This window comes from Mesoplodon mirus (assembly GCF_964341445.2).
Source record: "Mesoplodon mirus genome assembly, chromosome: X".
Classification (NCBI taxonomy): Eukaryota; Metazoa; Chordata; class Mammalia; order Artiodactyla; family Ziphiidae; genus Mesoplodon; species Mesoplodon mirus.
In genome coordinates, this window is record NC_138981.1 from 18,415,036 (window position 1) to 18,435,486 (window position 20,451).

At 41.2% G+C, this 20,451-nt stretch overlaps 1 protein-coding gene across 6 annotated transcripts in view; it reads right to left on the bottom strand.

Annotated features, from left to right (window-relative positions):
- SH3KBP1 (SH3 domain containing kinase binding protein 1) overlaps positions 1-20,451 on the bottom strand; it is a 345,258-nt gene that overhangs the window by 195,617 nt on the left and 129,190 nt on the right. For all 6 annotated transcript variants that reach the window (XM_082609983.1, XM_082609979.1, XM_082609980.1 and 3 more), the window contains one exon: positions 14,958-15,081. In XM_082609983.1, the coding sequence (XP_082466109.1) occupies positions 14,958-15,081 (124 nt within the window). The remainder of the gene's footprint in view (positions 1-14,957; positions 15,082-20,451) is intronic.

A 20,451-nucleotide genomic window follows, 5' to 3' on the forward strand; every position in this document is an offset into this window, starting at 1 on the left:
CAAAAGACCTGTATACAGAAAACTGTAAGACAGTGATGAAAGAAATTAAAGATGATACCAACAGGTGGAGAGATATACCATGTTCTTGGATTGGAAGAATCAGTATTGTGAGAATGACTATACTACCCAAAGCAATCTACAGATTCAATGCAATCCCTATCAAATTACCAATGGCATTTTTTACAGAACTAGAACAAATCATCTTAAAATTTGTATGGAGACACAAAAGACCCCGAATAGCCAAAGCAGTCTTGAGGGAAAGAAACGGTGCTGGAGGAATCAGACTCCCTGACTTCAGACTATACTACAAAGCTACAGTAATCAAGACAATATGTTACTGGCACAAAAACAGAAACATAGATCAATGGAACAAGATAGAAAGCCCAGAGATAAACCCACGCACCTATGGTCAACTAATCTATGACAAAGGAGGCAAGGATATACAATGGATAAAAGACAGTCTCTTCAATTAGTGGGCTGGGAAAACGGGACAGCTACATGTAAAAGAATGAAATTAGAACACTTCCTAACACCATACACAAAAATAAACTCAAAATGGATTAGAGACCTAAATGTAAGACCGGACACTATAAAACTCTTAGAGGAAAACATAGGAAGAACACTCTTTGACATAAATCACAGCAAGATCTTTTTTGATCCACCTCCTACAGTAATGGAAATAAAAACAAAAATAAAGAAATGGGACCTAATGAAACTTCCAAGCTTTTGCACAGGAAAGGAAACCATAAACAAGACAAAAAGACAACCCTCAGAATGGGAGAAAATATTTGCAAATGAATCAACGGACAAAGGATTAATCTCCAAAATATATAAACAACTCATGTAGCTCAATATTAAAGAAACAAACAACCCAATCCAAAAATGGGCAGAAGACCTAAATAGACATTTCTCCAAAGAAGACATACAGATGGCCAAGAAGCACATGAAGAGCTGCTCAACATCACTAATTATTAGAGAAATACAAATCAAAACTACAATGAGGTATCACCTCACACCAGTTAGAATGGGCATCATCAGAAAATCTACAAACAGCAAATGCTGGAGAGGGTGTGGAGAAAAGGGAACCCTCTTGCAGTGTTGGTGGGAATGTACACTGATACAGCCACTATGGAGAACAGTATGGAGGTTCCTTAAAAAACTAAAAATAGAATTACCATATGATCCAGCAATCCCACTACTGGGCATATACCCAGAGAAAACCATAGTTCAAAAAGACACATGCATCCCAATGTTCATTGCAGCACTATTTACAATAGCCAGGTCATAGAAGCAATCTAAATGCCCATCGACAGATGAATGGATAAAGAAGTTGTGGTACCTATATACAATGAATATTTCTCAGCCATAAAAAGGAACGAAATTGAGTCATTTGTTGAGACGTGGATGGATCTAGCGACTGTCATACAGAGTGAAGTAAGTCAGAAAGAGGAAAACAAATATTGTCTATAAATGCATGTATGTGGAACCTATAAAAATGGTATGGATGAACCGGTTTGCAGGGCAGAAGGTGAGATAGAGATGTAGAGAACAAACGTATGGACACCAAAGGGGGAAAACCGCGGTGGGGTGGGGATGGTGGTGTGATGAATTGGGCGATTTGGATTGACATGTATACACTGATGTGTATAAAACTGATGACTAATAAGAACCTGCAGTATAAAAACAAACAAACAAACAAAACAACTAATACTAAACTTTCTTTGGGTTATTTGTGTGGAAATATGTTAATAAAAATGTTTCAGACATTACATGAAATTTCTAAAAATCTTTTATGTTCTGGTATAATGTTATAAGTCATAATTCTAGTTATTACTTTAAAATGTATATCTCAGAAATAACTAAATTTCCTTGTCAATGCATTATTATGAACTTTCATCAAATCTTTAACCCTGGTCATTTTAAAGTCTTTTGTCATTTATAGAGAGTTCTGGGTGTACTCTGATGGTTTTGCAAAAATGTTCCTATAAAAGGGTTTCATCTTCAAGGAATTCATGGAAATGACTGACAAGTCCTCGTTTCTGGTAACTGACTATACTGCTGAACTGAATGAATAAGCATTTTCAGAACACTAATGGAAAACTGATGAATTCATAAAAGTGCTAACAAAAGATCAAGATGAAAAAAAAATTAATTACATGGGACTGAGTGAACTGATGAGGATGATTATAATTTTTGTGACTTTCTGTTTGAATAAAAAAAAAATCCCACAAGGACTCAGAGGCAAAAAGTATACAAATCAATTTTCACTGCAAAGTAAAGGAGCTGTACAGTGGAGGATTCCTGGACTGAATGTCAATATTATGACACAGTGTGAGTGTGTTTCGTGTTTGGTAATTGCAATCATTGCTGCTTTTGTTGTGGTCTTCCAAAAAAAAAAAAAAAAGAATTGAAGGAGGGGAGGGAGGGTGTCTACTATTGCTCTACTCACCACTGTATCACACCACTTAACATAATGGTTAGCACAAACTGGTACTCAATAATATTTTTGAATTAATGAACAAATAAATAGATAAAGTTTGATTATCTAAAAAACAAAACCCATACCATATATTAAAACGTATTATAAAGCCACCATAGTTAACTATATTGATACAAGAATGGTTAGACAAATTAATGGTATAGAATTGAAAGTCCAAAAGGATTTATATGATAAACGATGTATCAAAAATTAATGGGGGCTGGATTATTTAATAAATGGTCCTGGAAAAGTGGCTACTGCAAAATAAAAGTCAATTTGCACACTAACCTCATACTGTATATCAAAATTCCAAATCAATTAAAAATTGGAAGTAAAAAATGAAGCCAGTATAAAAGGAGACAAAAAATTAGGTGAGAATTTATTCAGAGAAAATCTCCAAAGAAACATCAATATACGAATCTGCATAACAATGTACTATTTCTGTACATCAAAACCAATTGTAAATAAAATGAAAAGCCCACAAACCGGGAAGCACAATCTGCCGTGAATGACAAAGGAATAACACACTAATCAGTAATAAAAATAAAAATACAGAGATCTCAATGTAAGAGCCAAGAATACCAACAAACAACAGAGAAAAAATATGTTCAAGCACCCTATTAATCAAAGAAATTCCAGCTAAAAACACTAATAAGCACTCTCCCCACTTCTGGTGGTGGGGTAAGCCTTCAAGAAATCGATGTGATAACAACTTAAAGTCCCATAAAATATATACATGCTTTTGTCCAGTGATTCCACATCTAAGAATCTTTGCTAAAGAAATCATCAGAGCTGCAGATAAAGATTTAGGAGCAAAAATGGCCAACGCAGAGTTACTGACAACGGCAAGAAAAACTGGAACCATAAATGGGTTCTTTCCTTTCCAGCAAAGGCTCTGTCTATGAAGCACAGAACTTAGAATATAGGAAGTTTGGCTTTTGATTTACAGGAAACTCTTTTTCTTTTTTTTCCCTTGAGAAATGAACAATAGAATGCCACTGTCAGTTCTCTACCCTTCTCAAATCGATTACCTAATATTTAGGTCATCTCTAGCAAAACAGTGTCTTTTTGATCCCTCAGACTCACTATCTCCTAGGCAACTGATTGGATGAGGAAAAAATAAAGCTTCACTGAGAAATATATAATTTGTAGAGACTTGAATAAATGGAATGACACATCTTGTCCCTCAGCTGGGAGGGGGTAATGGCAGAGGACGGAAAAGAGAAAGAGATGGACAGACAGATAGGCACAACCAGATGCTGCATTTTAACACTAATTTGTGTGGTAATCTTTTTTCTTTTAAACAGCTTTACCGAGATATAATTTATATACCATAAAATTCACCCATTTTAAGTGTACAATTCAATGGTTTTTATGTACTTACAGAATTGTGCGACCACAACAACAATCTAATTTTAGAACATTTCTGTCGCCCCAAAAAGAAACCTTACGCCCATTAGCAGTCACTTTCCATCCCCACACCCAGCTCTGGGCAAACACTAATCTACTTTCCATCTCTAGGGATTTGTCTATTCTGGACATTCATATAAATGGAATCATGTAATATGAAATCTTTTGTATCTTCCTTCATTTAGCATGGTATTTTCAAGGCCCGTCCATGTTGTAATATGTATCAGTACTTCATTCTTTTTTATCACCAAGTAATATTCCATTGTATGGATTAAACCACATTTTGTTCATCCATTCATCAGTTGATGGGCATCTGGGTAGTTTCCATTTTTTGGCTATTAGGGATAATGTTGCTATGAACATTTGTGTACAAGTTTGTGTGTGGACATATGTTTTCATTCTTCTTGGGTGTGATATACTGGGTCATATGGTAACTATACTTAAAACTTTGAGGAAATGCTACACTGTTTTCCAAAGCAGAGGTACCATTTTACATTCCCACCAGCAGTGTATAAGTTATTCATAGTATTCCCTTATAATTCTTTTAATTTCTCTAAGATGAACAGCGATGTCCCTTTTTTAGTTCCTCGTATCAGTAGTTTAAGTCTTCTCTCCTTTTTTCTTGATCAGCATAGCTAAACTTTATCAGTTTCATTGACCATTTCAAAGAGCCAACTGAAACTTCTGGTTTCAGTGATTTTTTATACTGTTTTTCTATTCTCTATTTCTTTTATTTCCATGCTGATCTTTATTATTTCCTTCTTTCTGCTTGCTTTGAGTTTAGTTTGCCCTTCTTTTTTCTAATTTCTTAAGGTAAAAAGTTAGGCTACTGACAATCCCACTTCTAGTATATATCCAAAGGAAATTAAATCACTGTGTCAAAGAGATATCTGCACCCCGATGTTCACTGCAGCATTATTCACGACAGAAACAACCTAAGTTTACACTGATGGAAGAATGGATTTAAAAAATGTGATACAAACACATGCACACACATGCACATGCACACACGTGCACACACAGAGGAATAGTATTCAGCCATAAAAAATAAGGACAACATGAATGAACCTTGAGGGCATTAGGCTAAGTGAAATAAATCACAGAAAGACAAATCTTACATGTTCTCACCAACACCACAACCAAAAAAAAAAAGGTAATGATGTGAGGTGAAGGATGTGTTAAGTAACCTTATTGTGATGATCATTTCACAATATATATGTATATCAAACCATTATGTTGTACACCTTAAAATTACACAGTGTTATATGTCAATTATATCTCAATAAAGCTGGGAAAATAAGTTAGGCTATTGATCTGAGGTCTGTTTTCTTTGTGAATATAAGCATTTGCAGCTATAAACTTCACTCAAAGCATTGCTTTAGCTGCATTCAATAAATTTTCAAATGTTGTGTTTTCATTTTCACTCATTTCAAAGTATTTTATTTTTTTCTTTTCCTTTTTTAAAAGATTTATTTATTATTTATTTATTTATTTTAGGCTGCATCGGGTCTTAGCTGCGGCACGCGGGATCTTCGTTGAGGCATGCAGGATCTTTCACTGAGGCACGTGGGCTTCTCTCTAGTTGTGGCGTGTGGGTTTTCTCTTCTCTAGTTGTGGCGCATGGGTTCCAGAGCGCGAGGGCTCTGTAGTTTTGTGGTACGCAGGCTCTAGCTGAAGCGCGTGAGCTCAGTAGTTGTGGCACGTGGGCTTAGCTGCCCCATGGCATATGGGATCTTAGTTCCCTGACCAGGGATCGAACCCACGTCCCCTGCATTGTGAGGCAGATTCTTTACCACTGGACCACCAGGGAAGTCCCTCCAAGTATTTTAAAATTTCCCTTGTGGACTCTTCTTTGACCCACTGGTTATTTACGAGTATGTTGTTTAATTTCCATATATTTGTGAATTTCCCAAATGTCCTTCTGTTGTTGATTTCTAATTTCATTCCACTGTGGCCGGAGAACATACTTTGCATGATTTTAATCCTTTTAAAATTACTGAGACTTCTTTTATAGCCTAGCATATAGTCTATCCTGGAGAATGCTCCGTGCACATCTATCTGATCACTGGTTGCTTCATGGAAACAACACTTTATTAGTTTCCATATATCAATAATTTCTTCCCAACACTCTGGGGCCTTACTAGCAGTTTATCATTTTTAATAACAACTACTACTATATTCAGGGAGTGACTCCCCACCCTACTTCAATCTATTACCACCCTCTGCCCCTAAATTTATTCTCTTTCCTAATTTTTATCCTCACAATTTCCCTAGGAAATTAACAAGAGTAATCTCCTTATTTTACAGATTAGAAACAGAGTATGAGAGTTGCTCTAAGTCCCACAGAAGCTTTGGGGGTGTAGCGGAAGGGGGGTCTGGACTCTGCCTACAGCCATTTTTCCTGCAACAAGGCCCTGCTGCCACTGAGCTTATTCAGGTCTCCAGAGAAACACTAATGGAACAAGCAGTTTAGTGCTCTTCTAATGTGCTTCCCCTGCCACATGCACACACACACACACACCCAGGGGAAGCTTTAAGCTGTTCTTTCTTTCCCTTTCTAGGTGGGGGCAAAACTAGCACTGTAACTGGGCCTGCTGTCAGCTTGACAGTGGGTTAGGAAGATGGGCCATGACATGTTCTCATTGTTCAGGGCATAACAGTCCCAGAGCTTCACAAGCACCAAAAGCCGCAAGTCCAAAGACTAAGCTGAGCCTGCAGGTGACATGGGGGGACCAGGCTGTGATGACAGACCAGTAGGACCAATCTGTGTAATTAAAAGAGAATAAGGAAACTTCAGAAGAAAAGGCCCCATTTCCAGGGCTTTCTCCACAAGTGAGGACAGCTACTGTCCCAGTACAATACCTCTAATTAACTATTTTCAATTAACCTACCAGCTCTCTTCTGAGAACACTCCCCCCCTTTGAAAAGGAGAAGCCCACGTGGGCCTTAGCAAAGGTCAGTCCCCCAGACCACAGGCGTGTCCTTTCAGGTCCCCTGGGCAGAAACTCCATGGGTCCCTGTATCAGGCCAAAGGCTGGGTCACTATCAGGGACCTCAGCCACCTCAGGAATTCTATGATTCCAGAACTCTGAAACATCAGGCTACATGGCTTGTCCTCATAGCCCCATGGGTGGGTTCATCACCTGAACTCAAAATGGCCGCCTCTTTCATGAGGAAGGGGAGAGAATGAACAAAGCTCTTCTCCATGTCGAATCAGGCTTTAATGGTATCAGGAAAAGCTAAGATTCCCTGCATTTCTATCAAAGCAGATAGAGAAAGAAATGGGAATGTTTTGACTACAGGGGACCACCATTCTGTCATCATTATAAAATCCGCCCCTGGATTCCCAGGTTCTGGCCTGACTCAAGTCCCAGGTGGACCTGGCCTCGCAGTTCACTGGGTCCGCCCACTCAGCCCACTTTTCCTGCCAAAGCCCAGCCCAGGGGGACACTCCTAGATACAAGGACCCAAAAAACGATCAAGGTAAAAAATCTCTTTCAGCTTGTCACTTGAAAAACTACCAAAAAGACTGGCTCTCAAGTTTTAGATTTTGGGAATATTCTCGTAGCATCATCTAACTTGTTTTTTCACGGCCATGGGCTTGAGAAGCATCATCAGTCATTTCTTGCAGTGCCAGCACCACCATCTATGCTCACTCACTCTAACGTTACCTGTGCAAGGTAGACTCTGAAGATGATCTTGGACATGCTTAGACAGCTCCTTGCTCGGCATTCTAAAGCCCAGCATACCCCAAAGCAGAGTCCTAACTAGTCTTCAGTAAAACGTGGTTCGGTGGTCAAAGAGAAGCAGGTTTCCTTACACAGGACATCTAACAGCCTGCAAGATGCTAATTCATTTGTTAGTCTCTAAGAGGGTGCTAGTGCGTGCAGCTGTACCCAAAAGTTATTTGTCCAGACAGCCAATTTTCTCTCTCTCTTTATGTCCTTATCTCTCTCTTTCTCCCCCTTTTGTGGAATATTTTATAGGGTTACAATTCTGCACAACATGCGCTGGGAAATGCTGGCCAACATCTATCTGAGCTTGTTGCATCGTCTCCTCTCCAATAGATGGAAATATACAACAGTACCCTCTTTTATTACAACATGCCTTATACATACAAACTTGGGCACACCAAGGTCCAACTCAGGACTTGTGAAAATAAGCACTGCGTACAATGGTGCAATGTGGCTGAACCCAGAGCTATCCTTGGAGCCTGGTGTATTGCACAGAGCTTGTACAATTCCAGCATTCTGCACCATGTGAATCGTAAACTCCTCTACGACATGAGAAAACTTCAGTTATCCGAACTTATATGGACTCTCTGACTTTTAAAAGGTACCTAAGGCTTTATGCCAGCAATATAAAAACAAAATAAAAAATCAAGTCAGATTTACAAGTGGGTTATGCACTATGCACAGTGTTTAGAACTCCAAATCTTTTTCCCATAGAAACAAAGTCATAAGTGGTGATTAAGTTCCCAGACTAACCCATAACGCAGCTAAAACAAGGCACATCTGCAATGTCATCAAGTAAAAAAAAATTTAAACAATGAAATTAAAGAAGAAACAAATTTATTTATCAAGAACACTTATGCTGGGTGGTATACCCAGAGGGGGGCAGGGGGGCAGCCCGTGCCTAAGCAGGAAGGGGCATCCTGTAGAGAAGTGACAAGCGATAATGAAGCCAGCAAAGTCAGTTGGCTCTTTATTTCACCACCTGCTGACAACTGAAAACAACATCAGTAATAAAATACTGCTCCTTTGAGGAAAACTGCGTTCAACAAGAAGTGAAGAAGTAGTTCGGGGTACTTGGAGCTATTAAGGAGGAGACCATGGCTTACCAACATGGATTTTAGTGTAATTCTTTATTGTGTCCAAATTAATATCTATACCTAGAGTCGTGCCTATAGGAGTCTTTTTTTTTTTTTTTTTTATGCTTATCAACAATGATCCTGGTCAGTAGGGGTAAAACAGATGGAACAAGGATGGAGAAACAGATTCTATGAGTTCAAGGAGCAAACGTTAGAAGAGAAAGGAAAGGAGCTAAAGAGAACATGTGTATAATGTGAGAGGCCGTAGGTCTGAGATGGAATTTCATGGACTGAGAACACTAAATCAGAGGAACCAAAGGCATCCTGCCTAAGATTCTGCCCCGGAGAAAGAACAGGTGGGGAGGAGGAGGAGTTTCCTAGGAGAGCCACCAGGTGGAGCCACCATCACAAAACCACTTCAGGGATGGTCCTCTGGGTGGACTTGGGTGGAAGTCTAAATCATTATTCCATGCGAAACTCATGACTCCACTGTTAGTACCTTACTACTAAGACACAGAGATTAAAAGGGGATAAACATAATAGAAGAAAAATTCTAAAAACAATTTTGTCAATGACCCACACACTAAAAATTATAGAAAAAATATGAAAGCAACGTCCCTCTAGAATGGCTTCTTTCCACCCATTTCACAACCACCCCTAAGCCCAACAGGCAGTACTACTCAGATAAGGAAATGGACAAGGGCAACATACTCTAACATCAATTACTGGTCCTAACACAGGCTCCTAATAAAACAGAAATGCAGACAAGGATCATTTACTGTACAAGACCTCTTTATGGCCCCTTTACTCTCAAACTTTCAAGAATGAAGGCCCACGGGTGCAAAAAACCCCCCCAAAAAACCATAAATGCACATACAGATACATTCACACAGGCATATATATTATTGAATGACTATATATGATATTCACCCACGTTCACTGCCAGATGGCAGGCTTTTATTTTTATCTTCCCATGGGAAAGAATAGCTCAGGAGATAGCCAAGAGCTTCCACACAATAGTAATGTCTTCTCTTAACTCTTACTCTTCTATCTGTCCATAAAAGCCAGCAATCTAGGTAAAAATGACAGATGATTTGGAAACTTGAAGAAAAATCTGACCCAACACACCACATTTTCCGATTCCTAGTTAACTGGAGGTAACTCACATTTGCTTCTCCAAAAAGAAATTTGAAAGGAAAAAAGTCTTGTTTCTAGAAACAAATTCCCAGATCTCACATCTACCTTAAACAACAAAGCACTAGAAAACCAAAGTGGTTGACATTCTCTTTATCAAGGACATACTTTTTCCATCCTTTGTTTACAGTTTCATTTCAAAAAAAGAGCCCACAGCCATCACGATCCATGCCACTGTCTCTGAGCCAACACAAGAGTGCCATGGCAGCCCGTGCACACTTATGTACACACGCACACACTCACTCACGTTCTGATGAACAGGCCAATGGATACCTCAAGGATATTATTCCAAGTTGCTAAGTAAACGCTAAAGATATGAAAGCTCGAACAAATGTTTCCCCTTCAGTACAGTCAAGGGAGGGAGGTCACTATGGCCGGATGTGTTTAGGGATTGAATGACAAGTGCTGAAACTAAGAGAGAAAGAAAGATAAACAGTAGGTAAAATTCTTCTGACAGCTACAGGCAGCAGACCAAAATGGAGAGCCCTTCTGTGCGCAAACACTAGGCCCATATTATGTTGAGGGGCATGTATGTATCACCCACCAACACACAAAATGAATTCTGGAGAATTTCTGCACTAACTTTTAAAGCAACAATGTGTCACCAGAGGCAGAGCAGCTGTTGGCCTCTCTGTCAAGGAAAACTTTTGAATTAAACCTGTCTGAAGGACTAAACACATGAGAAATGAGCCTCAAAGAGTCATGTTCTACAATCACAGTCATATCCACATACCAACTTAGAGAGCAACTCTCCCCCATCTCAACTTGAATCTTATCTCGTAGCCTCAGTGCTATACCTGTTACAAATAATATCCTTTAAGCCATCAGATCTTTCAGCACTAATCTCTGGAAGGGGCAGTAAAATGCAAATGCATAACAAACCTTAAATAAAGATGGTAAAAGCAGATTATCTTTCAGAAGGCAGATGCCAGAGTAGCAGAGCGACTTAAAAAGATGATTATCAAATACACTGTGTATCAGGAGAGCATAACAACAACAATAATAATAGTAGCAAAGAATAATAAATGTGCAAAATACAATAGAGACTTACCAAGCACTGAACTCACGATAAACTGGAAATAGAAACAAGGACACATAAAGCCGACCAGAAACACGCGGAGTGGCTTCACACTCAGAATGACAGAAGTAAATAAGAGACATACCCCCACCTTGCCAGGAAAAAGATATAAGGAATGTGCAGCACTTTCTCAACGTTTCCCAAGTGATACAACAGATCGGAACTGCTTAGAGGCAGGACTAGCTGGTGTTTTCTAGGTTTTCTATCTGCCCCAGCACCAAGCACAGGGCCAGGGCCATAGTAGGCACACAGTAAACATGTGTAACTGAATGTCTGTTAGTACCCACCCCAAAGTGAGTAAGGAACAGTGTCCAAAATTATAGGCAGCAGGAGGGGTTCAGAGAGAGGCAGCTTCCCCATGAGGTCTGCAAACAGTGCAAAAACTGGGAAACTACAGCCCTGAAATAGAAGCTGATCCTCACACAGGCCAGCAGGGTATTGATTCCAGCCTGGACACTTAACCTATCGCATGGATAAAGTTGATTGGGAAACCCTTATAAGGATGAAACCAAAAGATTTTTTTATTCCATTTTACTTCAAGTAGAAAAGAGTCCATATTCAAATGAACAAAATCCTCCTTGCTCATTTTTAAGGATATATTTATTGTATTTGCTGTTAACTGCTAAAGTACCTATTCTGTTTAATTTTGGTTTGAAACTCAAGGTATGAATATCTTAAAAAAAATCTTCCATATAGCAAAGTTCCAATTTAGAAGGGCCCATCACTCTCTTATATGGGTTCAATGATAGAAGAAACAAAAGAATAAATCATTCTCAGAAGGTAACAGACAACCTTTTTCTTTCTGGTTAATGAGAATGACTTCTGGCTCTAAGAAAAAATTTTAGATTTTCTGGCTGCAATTTGTCAACATTCTGGAGTCTGGGATAACTTTAGGATATATAACATCCATACTGCAAGTTTAAATTTAAAAATGACCTCTTAAGCCTTGGGGAAAGCTTGTCTTAACCAGGAAGCTCCTTCACTGTGACTTGGGTAAAGCCCAGAGAAGTGGCCAAGGGTGAGAGCAGACATAACTGTCCTTAACAGTGCTAATGTCTGCAATATATAGCTGATGGCTGCCAAGCCAACTGGATGATCTGCTCTCTCTCTCTCTCTCTCTCTCTCAATTTCAGTCACATCTTTTTTCTCAAATAAAAAGCCTGTGGAGTCATTCCAGTACCTCCCTAAATCAACTCTGTAGAGATTTGCAAAGGTTAAAGCTGAAAACTGAAACTAATCGGGCCCCAAACTAATGTTTCCATGGTCCTGGCCTTTTCTCAAGGCTATGAATAGCTTCCTTCGAATGTAGAATATCTTTTGACCTTATGCAGGTGCCTGGGGAGGGCGAGCTCATCCCACACTGTGAGCTACTACAACCCATTCACCCCTGCTGCAAAGTGAGGCACGTCCCCAACGCAAAAATCGCTGGACACAATTGGGCAAACTTCTTCAGCTCAGTGTATCTCAAGTTCAGGACATAATGAAATGGTTCAATTTCAGACTTTTCATAGAAATAGACTTCAATCTTTCTTTATTAAACCATTGCTAAGCCTGCATCAAATGATATGGCCCATATAAAGTGAATAGTCATCTCAACTTTGATAAAGATGAAGAAAAAGAACCTGTGTTAATTCTACTAAATTCACACAGGGTCCAAGGCTGAATCACAAGGTGGACTCATATACTATAAGAAAATCCCATGTTAGTGAATCAAATTAGCCTGTTACTAAACTCTGAAAGCAAATTCCCTCCATAACAACAGCAACAGAGAAAAACATCCAAGAGATTTCTAGGGACAAAGCCTGATGGAAACAAAGGGGAGGAGGCTTTGGTCATTTATGATAACTCATAAAACTTGAAAAATTAGTTGGACGGAAGTGTTTACAAGTAACTAGAATCATCCCACAGATTTAGCCTCTGATCCTTGTTTTAAGGGGGAAAAAAGTGGTTTTTCATTGATTTGGGGTGGGAAAAAAATGTAGCTTTTGAGCTCAGCACAATGAACTATTTATGTGGCCTGACAAGGCCAATCAATCCAGCCTGCTGTTTATTATAAGGAGCAGTAGGATATTGTTAGCTCTGGTGGGCGGGGGCGGGGCCAAAGACGGCACTGGCCCTGGTACACAATTCTTCCCTTCAACTGGACATTTATGTGTGGCCCAGGTGGCCCGGGGCTCAGTATGAAGCCTGGGACGGAATGAAGATGGTTTGCTATGTGTTTCACATTTACAGGATGCCCCCATGTGCTACCGTCTCAGAGCCGTTGGCAGATTATGACCTAAGAGTAAAAAGTTGGTCATAATCAGGCTGTAGGCCTAAGGTGGAGGCTTAGGAAGAAAACATTAAGTCAGTAAGCCGGTCCCTTTAATGCCATTTTCTGGTTAATGAATAATTCTGTAGGGGACCTCAAAGGTCAGATTTTTCGTTGTAAAGAGACAATTATCTAAAAAGTTCGATTCCTTCATTGATTTAAAGCTCTCGGGTAATTTTGTCAAACTTACCTGGATAATCACCTTAACTCCTTAACTTAATTAATCCCTTATCTTGTTAAATTAATGAATTACCTTAATTCTCTTATTTGCTTTACAAAAACAAGGCTGGCCAGAGAGGCCTTGCCGCTGGTCTACGTGTATGCCATTCCTCGGCCCACTGACCCAAGGAGCATCAGGAGAAACGGGAGAGGCTCAGATCAGCAAGGGAACTCTAGCTCTCCAAGTCCAATGAGGGCAGGCCTCAGGAGTTCTGGAACCTATTTGCAAGAATGCAGGAGGTGCTCTGGGAGATGACTATAGTTTTAGAGCTAGGTAGGCCTAAATTCTTAAAATGGGAAATCCCCTCCACTGGCAGGATGGGGTTTAAAAAAAAAAAAACAAGAAAAGAAAGAAAATCCTATAGCTGCTAAACAGCGTGGGCCTCCAGCCAATATTTCATCTGAATAATTCAAAAAAGGAAATGTAACCCAGGGCAGCTGGAGGGGGTAGAGGAAGAAGCAGGAAGGAAGAGAGACACAAAGCTGAAGTCTCAAGCAGTATGATCAATGGACAGTTTATTGGACAAATTCTTATGCAATCTAAATTTGATGAAAGATTAGCTGTTCTTCCCCATGGTTATGTAAACTTGTCTTTTTTTTTTTCTTTTTAATGGAACTCTTTGCTAATACATTTCCGGCTCCTGCTTTTGAACAGCTCTATGTTTCTCTTTAAGGAAGTAATAAGCCCCTGAAAAGCCTGCAGCTGAAAGCTAATCTACCTCGGGCGTGCTTAGTGTGCACCCGGCCTGGTCCATGGGGAGAGTGGGCTCAGGAGAAACTGAGGCAATCCAGTTTCCATCTTAGTATAGAATTGAGTCGGGTTGTCTCTGCCATCTTATAGAATCTCTCCTACCATTTCATACAACAATGTCACAAAGGGCAGACAGGGGAGAAAACAAAACTCCAACAAGCTGATACCTGAAAAATCTGCCTTGAGGCCTCAGAAGGGGGAAACAAGATGGTGAAAGGTTTCCTGGTTAGACAGATGGATGGATGAGCTATATCTCTGTAAATACTGCCTCCTAAACCAAGAGAGACAAGGCGGAGCCCAGCGGTTAGAGAGAGAAAGACCCTGCTAAAGCCTGCCCTTATACTAAAAAGAGAGCATGGCCAGACGTGCCCGGCTCAGCTGGCACCATAGTGTTCTCTGAAGTCACATTTCAGCCAAAAAAATAGATATGAAAGCGAAAGCTAAAGTCCTAGAAAAATCATCGTTTACAAATTTAGTCTACTTTCCCACTGTCAAGATAATTTTATTAGTTTCCTTTAGTATAGTTATTGTATCGTTACTTGCCGTGTGTGTGAGTGTGTATGCACCCAAAATTTATACTAAAATCAAAACCAAAAGGGCAAATGCCATTCAATTTTCCAGCAATGCAAAATTTGATACAGTTCACCCAGAAGTTGCCAGTTTGGGTTTGTGGGGGGGGGAGGGGCTCTTTCTTCTTTGCCATACCTCTCTTGTTGGTTCTTAGAATTGTTTCAGAAGACAGCAACGCATTTCCACTGGACACTTCATGCATGGGCTTTTCTGGAGCTTTGCTGGAGAGAGGGTCTTTCTTCATCTCTTTCTTTATTTCCTGTGAGGACAGAGAAAAGGAAAACAGGATTGTAGTTTAACATTTTAGAATGTCTCTGACTATGTTAAGCTTCAGCTTTCTGGAAATGAACTATAGTGACCTCAACTCAGCATAACATTTTATTTTATTTTTTTAACATCTTTATTGGAGTATAATTGCTTTAAAATGGTGTGTTAGTTTCTGCTGTATAACAAAGTGAATCAGTTATACATATACATATATCCCCATATCCCCTCCCTCTTGCCTCTCCCTCCCACCCTCCCCATCCCACCCCTCTAGGTGGTCACAAAGCACTGAGCCGGTCTCCCGGTCAGCAAAACGTTTTTGTTTTTGTTTTTGTTTTTTTTTTCTTTTTTTTGCTGTATGCGGGCCTCTCACTGTTGTGGCCTCTCCCGTTGCGGAGCACAGGCTCCGGATGCGCAGGCCCAGCGGCCACGGCTCACGGGCCCAGCCGCTCCGCGGCATATGGGATCCTCCCAGACCGGGGCACGAACCCGTATCCCCTGCATCGGCAGGCGGACTCTCAACCACTGCGCCACCAGGGAGGCCCAGCAAAACGTTTTAAAAACACCATTTTCTATATGTTGTAGTTTGTTTTCCTTACATTTATTAGACAAGCACCTGGTCCTATAAAATGTAATAATGTCCAATACAATGCAACCTTTTGTGACTATGGTCTTTCCAAGGGATCAAAAAGGCCACCATACAGCTCCAAATGACAGCCTGTTCTGTTTTTTGAACAATGACAATCTTTGGCCAAGCAGACTCGCCCCTCAAAGGCCTTCTGGTTTCTATTCTTCCCAACAGGGGTTTAAAGAAGTATATTCCCGGGCCTCCCTGGTGGCGCAGTGGTTAAGAGTCCGCCTGCCGATGCAGGGGATACGGGTTCGTGCCCCGGTCTGGGAGGATCCCATATGCCGCGGAGCGGCTGGGCCCGTGAGCCATGGCCGCTGGGCCTGCGCATCCGGAGCCTGTGCTCCGCAACGGGAGAGGCCACAACGGTGAGAGGCCCGCATACCGCAAAAAGAAAAAAAAAAAAAAAAAAAAGAAGTATATTCCCAAATCACCATTGTGCTCACAATTATGCTAAACCCAAAGGAAGATGATTTAAGTTCATTAACAGTTACCAAGTTCCTCTGGCTTTTTAATCCCTGAGAGAGAAAAATATAAAAGATAATAAAATAAAATAAAGACTATCATTCTAAGCCAGGGGTCGGCAAACTAAACCCACCACTTGTTTCTGTAAATAAAGTTTCATTATAACACAATCCCCTTCATTTCGTTTAGGTATTTCCTATGGCTGCTTTGATGCTACAACGGCAGAGCTGAGTAGTTGGAACAGACATCCAAGCCAAAACTACCTGGCCCTTTACAGAAAAAGTTTACACTAGGTGGTCTCTTATCAAAGCTCCATTAAGATCTGGATTTTAAAAACCTGATGCCTGATACAATTATTTCAAATTATTGATATTCGAATAATTTACATAATTTTTTTCAAAAGCATTAATAGCCGGAAATGATAGTAACTCACAAAGTGCAGATCTGGGCAGGGGGGGTTCTGGGCTTGTCTGCATCCATGATCACACTGACTTGGGAAGAAGAGAAAGCTAAGGGGCTGGAGCCAAAGCACGGCTGGGTGGCAGGAAGGGCTCAGAGACGAGAGATGTGTTCTCTAGAAAGAGCCTGGGACAAGAACTGGACATGGGTCCTTCTATGAATGAACATGGAGATGGAAAATTTGGTGGGAGGCCACAATTTGGCCTGGGCAGAGGTGGAAAAAACAGAACAAAAGCTTGTCAAAACATAGCCACCGCCTGGCAGCTTCCTACACACCCGAGCGTTAGTTACCGTATCCAATTCCCCGATTGCTGGCTCTGTTCACAACAGCCTCGCCCTCTGTCCCTCATGAGGGCCTCACCGGAAACCAGCAACTGCGGTTGGTGCTCTGCTGGGTTGAGAGTTTCAGCTGGCGCCCCAGGCCAACCCAGCACAAAGCGGTGTGCATGCGTGTGTATGTACACGCACTCCCACCTCAGCAGCCCCGGCACCTGCTAGAACAGCAGTTGCTGGGGGTTTCTGCAGCCTCACAGGCAGATGGCATCAGGGGACAATCTGCAAACATTGCCAGCCTGAGCCGCATGAAAGGATGCTTTCTTAGTGATGGCTGCCAGCCTGCTATGGCTCTAGAAGTAAACAAGGTACCATGGGGCCTCATTCCCCAATGGTTGCTTCTTTGGGGGTAGAGCAGTTGCTCAAACATCACTCTCCACTGTAGGGCGGGTATGACTGTGCAAACACAAATTTCCCACCTAGACACAACATAACGCAGTGATACAACATCCAATTTTGCCAAGGAGTAATTCAGAGAAATTCAGTGGGTTGCAGGTGACATGGTAAGCACTTGCTTAGCACTAACCACGATGCAGTTAGGCAGGGGTGAGGGGGTGCAGATGTTTGACAGACTGGGGTGGTCACTGGAGAAGGCCTGAGAAGCTATGGTTGTCAAGAATGTTCACACCCAAGGCTTCAGAGCAGCAACCCGTGAGCTTTGAAGGACTGATCTCATCATGCAGGTGCTTAAGGGCTGAGAAACCAGCAACAGGAGAGAGGTTGGTTCATAAGTTTCAGATTCTGTTGTCCCCCCAATGATTGTTCCCATTTGCCAGATACGTAAGCCTCATGATGACCTAATTTCTTAAGTTGCTTGTTAGATTCAAACAGGGAGGAGAAAACTTAAAATATGCCCTGCATTTTTCCAAAGAAACCAATCAGACATGTAGGCATGGCGGTGCATCCTGAAGACTCTCCATCTGCCCAACACCCAGGTACACCAGGCTCAACGCAGTCCCACCCAAACCCAACATCGTCCCTCCAACCGGCCCCTTTTCTGGGAGAGATGGGAGCTATCTTGCTTGACAGCCCATCATCAACCCACTTACCCAGGCTGGAAAACTCAGTGTTAACCTTCATATCTAACCAGCCACCCAGTTGCGCTCTATCTACTTCCTCAATCTGTTTCTCTCCTTCCTCCCAAGCTGCCTTAAAAACATGAATACCAGGCAAGGAACCTGAATAGACATCTCTCCAAAGAAAATATACAAATGGCCAATAAGCACATGCCAAGATGCTCAAATCATTATTCACTAGGGAAATGTAAATCAAAACCGCAACGATATACCCCTTCATTCCCACTAAGATGGCTAGGTTTTTTTGTGTTTTTTTTTCTAAAGGAAAACAAGTGTTGATGAGGACGTGGGGAAATTGGAACCCTTGTACATTGCTGGTGGGAATGTAAAATGGTGCAGTCACTGTGGAAAACAGCATGATGGTTCCTCAAAAAGTTAAACACAGAATTACTGTATGACCCAGCAATTCCACTCCCAGGTATATACCCCAAAGAGTTGAAAGCAGGACCTAAACAGATACTTGTATGCCAACATTTACTGCAGCATTATTCACAATAGCCAAAAAGTAGAAACAACCCAAGTGTCCATCAACAGATGAACAGATAAACAAGATGTGGTATATACATACAATAGAATATTATTCAGCCTTAAAAAGGAATAAAATTTTGATAATGCTACAACACGAATGAACCTAGAAAACATCATGCTAAGTGAAATAAGCCAGACACAAAAGGACAAATATTGTCTTATTCCACGTATATGAGGCACCTAGAATAGGCAAAATCATAGAGGCAGAAATTGACTCGAGGTTACCAGGGAGTAAGGGGATGGGGGGATGAGAGTTAATGTTTAATGGTTATGGAGTTTCTGTTTGGGGTGATGAAAAGTTTTGGAAACAGACAGTGGTGATGGTTGCACAACATTGTGAATGTAATTAATGCCACTGAATTGTACTTTTAAATGGTTAAAATGGCAAATTTTATGTCATAGATATATTTTTACCACAGTAAAAAATACACATGAATACCAGCTTATATTTGAGAGCTTGCCATGTGCCAAAGCTTCCTCTAAGAGCTGCACCTGGACTGCAACTTTTAACCTGCATAACAGCCCTATTCACAGATGCACACGCCAAGTCACAGAGAGCTAAGGAAACCTGTCCGAGGTCAAACAAGTAGGCGCCAGAATTGGAACTCAACCTGTCTAGCTTCAGAGCTCATCTCTTAACCACTCTTCCCCCCAAGTCCGGCCTGCCTCCAGTCCCTCCCCTCCCCTCTCAACCTCCACACTATCTCAAGGGACACTTTCCTAAAACAATTGTCTGCTCTTGTCACTTTCCTACTGAAACCCTCCAGTTACTTCCAAAAAACCACAGGGCAAGCTCTTTCCTTCAAAGTTTTCAAATTACACAGCAAGCCACATGTCCCTGTGTACTCACTTCTGGCTTAAACTATCTGACATACATGCTGACCCCAGGGTACCAATTACTATGCAAATGCAAGGTAGGAGTGCATTGTTTGAACACCCTGATGTTCACAGACATCTGATGTCATGGACTCCTATTGGTAGGCTCCAAAAATAGGTGACAAGGCCGGTAATGACACAACCTTACACTGGCAAGGGCTTATATACATTAAAGTGCTTTAACAGATCTTTTTTCGCTTCTCCTCACTATAACACTATCATTTTGTTACTGAAAGAAATCCTGATTTTTCTAGACTGATATATTTTTGCAGACAAGAATCATGAGACTCAGAGAGGATGCAAGATCATCAAAAGGCTACAAGGCTTGCAGGGGGCAGGGCAGGCCGTGGGACCCAGCTGCGGGCCTTCTAGGCAGAGCTCTCCTGCTTACACCTCACCTCCCAGGAAGAACCAGTGTCATGGCTATAGCAGGGACAGCCAAAATCACCCCACTGGTGGCTCCAGTGGAAAATTTCACTTTCCTCCACATCTAAAGAATCTAATTTATTGCTTTATCCATAAGCCCACAAGTACAAAGGCTGAAATCCTTGAAGACCCTATCATCCACACAAAAAAGCTCTTTGCTGCAAAAGAGGGTGGACTTGGCAGTGCAGTAACTCCTGCCTGCCTACAGCTGCCAGCATCCCTGTACCTGGAGCTCTCCGAGGTTCTGATCCAGGTCATGGGACTCTACAGACTTCCTGGGTATAAGCATTCCTTGCCCCCAGCCCTCAGTCTCAGCTTTCTGACCACAAGGCCTAGACTTTTAACCATTTGTTAAGAACATGGATCCTACTATCTCAGTGGTAGAGACTACACCCTGGACCAGAATTGTGGGCCACAGGGGCTTACAGAAATTCATACCTGCCCACATATATAAATCAGCAATGATTCTACTTGCTTTAAAACACAACAGAATAGTCGGGGTATCAGCAAACCTCTTTAGGAGGTAAAGGAAACCCAGTTTATCTCAAATCTAATGCCTTAACAATGGAAACTC